Source organism: Penaeus monodon, chromosome 29 (genome assembly GCF_015228065.2).
Source record: "Penaeus monodon isolate SGIC_2016 chromosome 29, NSTDA_Pmon_1, whole genome shotgun sequence".
Lineage (NCBI taxonomy): Eukaryota > Metazoa > Arthropoda > Malacostraca > Decapoda > Penaeidae > Penaeus > Penaeus monodon.
This window is the reverse complement of record NC_051414.1, coordinates 34,071,032-34,072,032: the sequence shown is the minus strand read 5'-3', so window position 1 is coordinate 34,072,032 and position 1,001 is coordinate 34,071,032. Positions and strand designations below refer to the sequence as shown.

Genomic DNA, 1,001 nt, shown 5'->3' with positions numbered 1-1,001 from the left:
CACCAGCCGAGGCCGTCCACCTCGACATTTTTGTCAGAGTCGAGTTCCTCGGAGGACGACGACACTGGGGATGAGCTAATCCCCAACGATGACTCAGCCTCGGACATTGATTATGAGGCCCCAAGTGACGATGACTTAGACTTCGTCTCACACTCGTTGGACTCGACATTCGATAGTGATGAGCCTCTGTCCGCCCACGTCAATAAAACATGGAATAGCAACGCTCCAGGGACCCCAGACTTTAGGTGGAGGAGGAGGGAGAATGTACCCAGAAAATACAGTTTTTCTGGTACACCTGGGGTCAAGGTTGACTTGGCCGAAGATTCGAGTCCGCTTGCAGTCTACAGGGAGTTCATCACTGACGAACTTATTGACTTCATAGTGGAAGAGACGAATAGGTATGTAGAGTTGATTCGCATAGCTTTTCTTTTATATACATTACTGCTATTATTCAGATACTCAAAGGTAATAAGTGTACCTACATCTCCTAATGCATTACATTTCCCTACTGACAGATTTGCGGAGGCGAACGAGACCGGACGAAGACGGCGATGGACCCCAATCACGAGTGCCGAGCTCCATGTTTACCTTGGGCTCCGGCTGCTGATGGGGATAAATAAGAAACCTCGGCTGGCCTTTTACTGGTCGAGGAATCCAGGGGTGGCCATGCCAATTTTCCCGTCGACCATGCCTCGCGAGAGGTTTGAGCAGATTTCCCGCAACCTCCATTTTCAGAATAATGAGGGGCAACTTGAAGAGGATGATCGACTGTGGAAGCTGAGGGAAGTCATTACCATTCTTGGCGATCGATTTAGGAAGGTCTTCACCCCGGATAGGCATATATCGATTGACGAGTCATTGTGGAAATTTAGGGGTCGCCTAAGTTTCCGCACTTACAATCCGAGCAAGCGGGCAAGATTTGGCATAAAAGTTTATAAACTTTCAGCCAGCGGGATACACTGCCGTTTTCAAGATATATACTGGCAAGGAGCAGGGGTCTC

General features: G+C 49.0%; 2 protein-coding genes across 2 annotated transcripts in view; both read left to right on the top strand.

The window, feature by feature from the left end:
• Window positions 1–1,001, top strand: part of LOC119592194 (another transcription unit protein-like) — a gene marked incomplete at its 5' end in the record, with an annotated part of 7,705 nt that overhangs the window by 3,771 nt on the left and 2,933 nt on the right.
• The window catches only part of LOC119592196 (piggyBac transposable element-derived protein 4-like), a gene marked incomplete at its 5' end in the record, with an annotated part of 1,938 nt that continues 943 nt past the window's right edge, over window positions 7–1,001 (top strand). Inside the window, 2 exon segments of the mRNA XM_037941029.1 lie at window positions 7–398; window positions 516–1,001. Coding sequence (XP_037796957.1) covers window positions 7–398; window positions 516–1,001 — 878 coding nt within the window.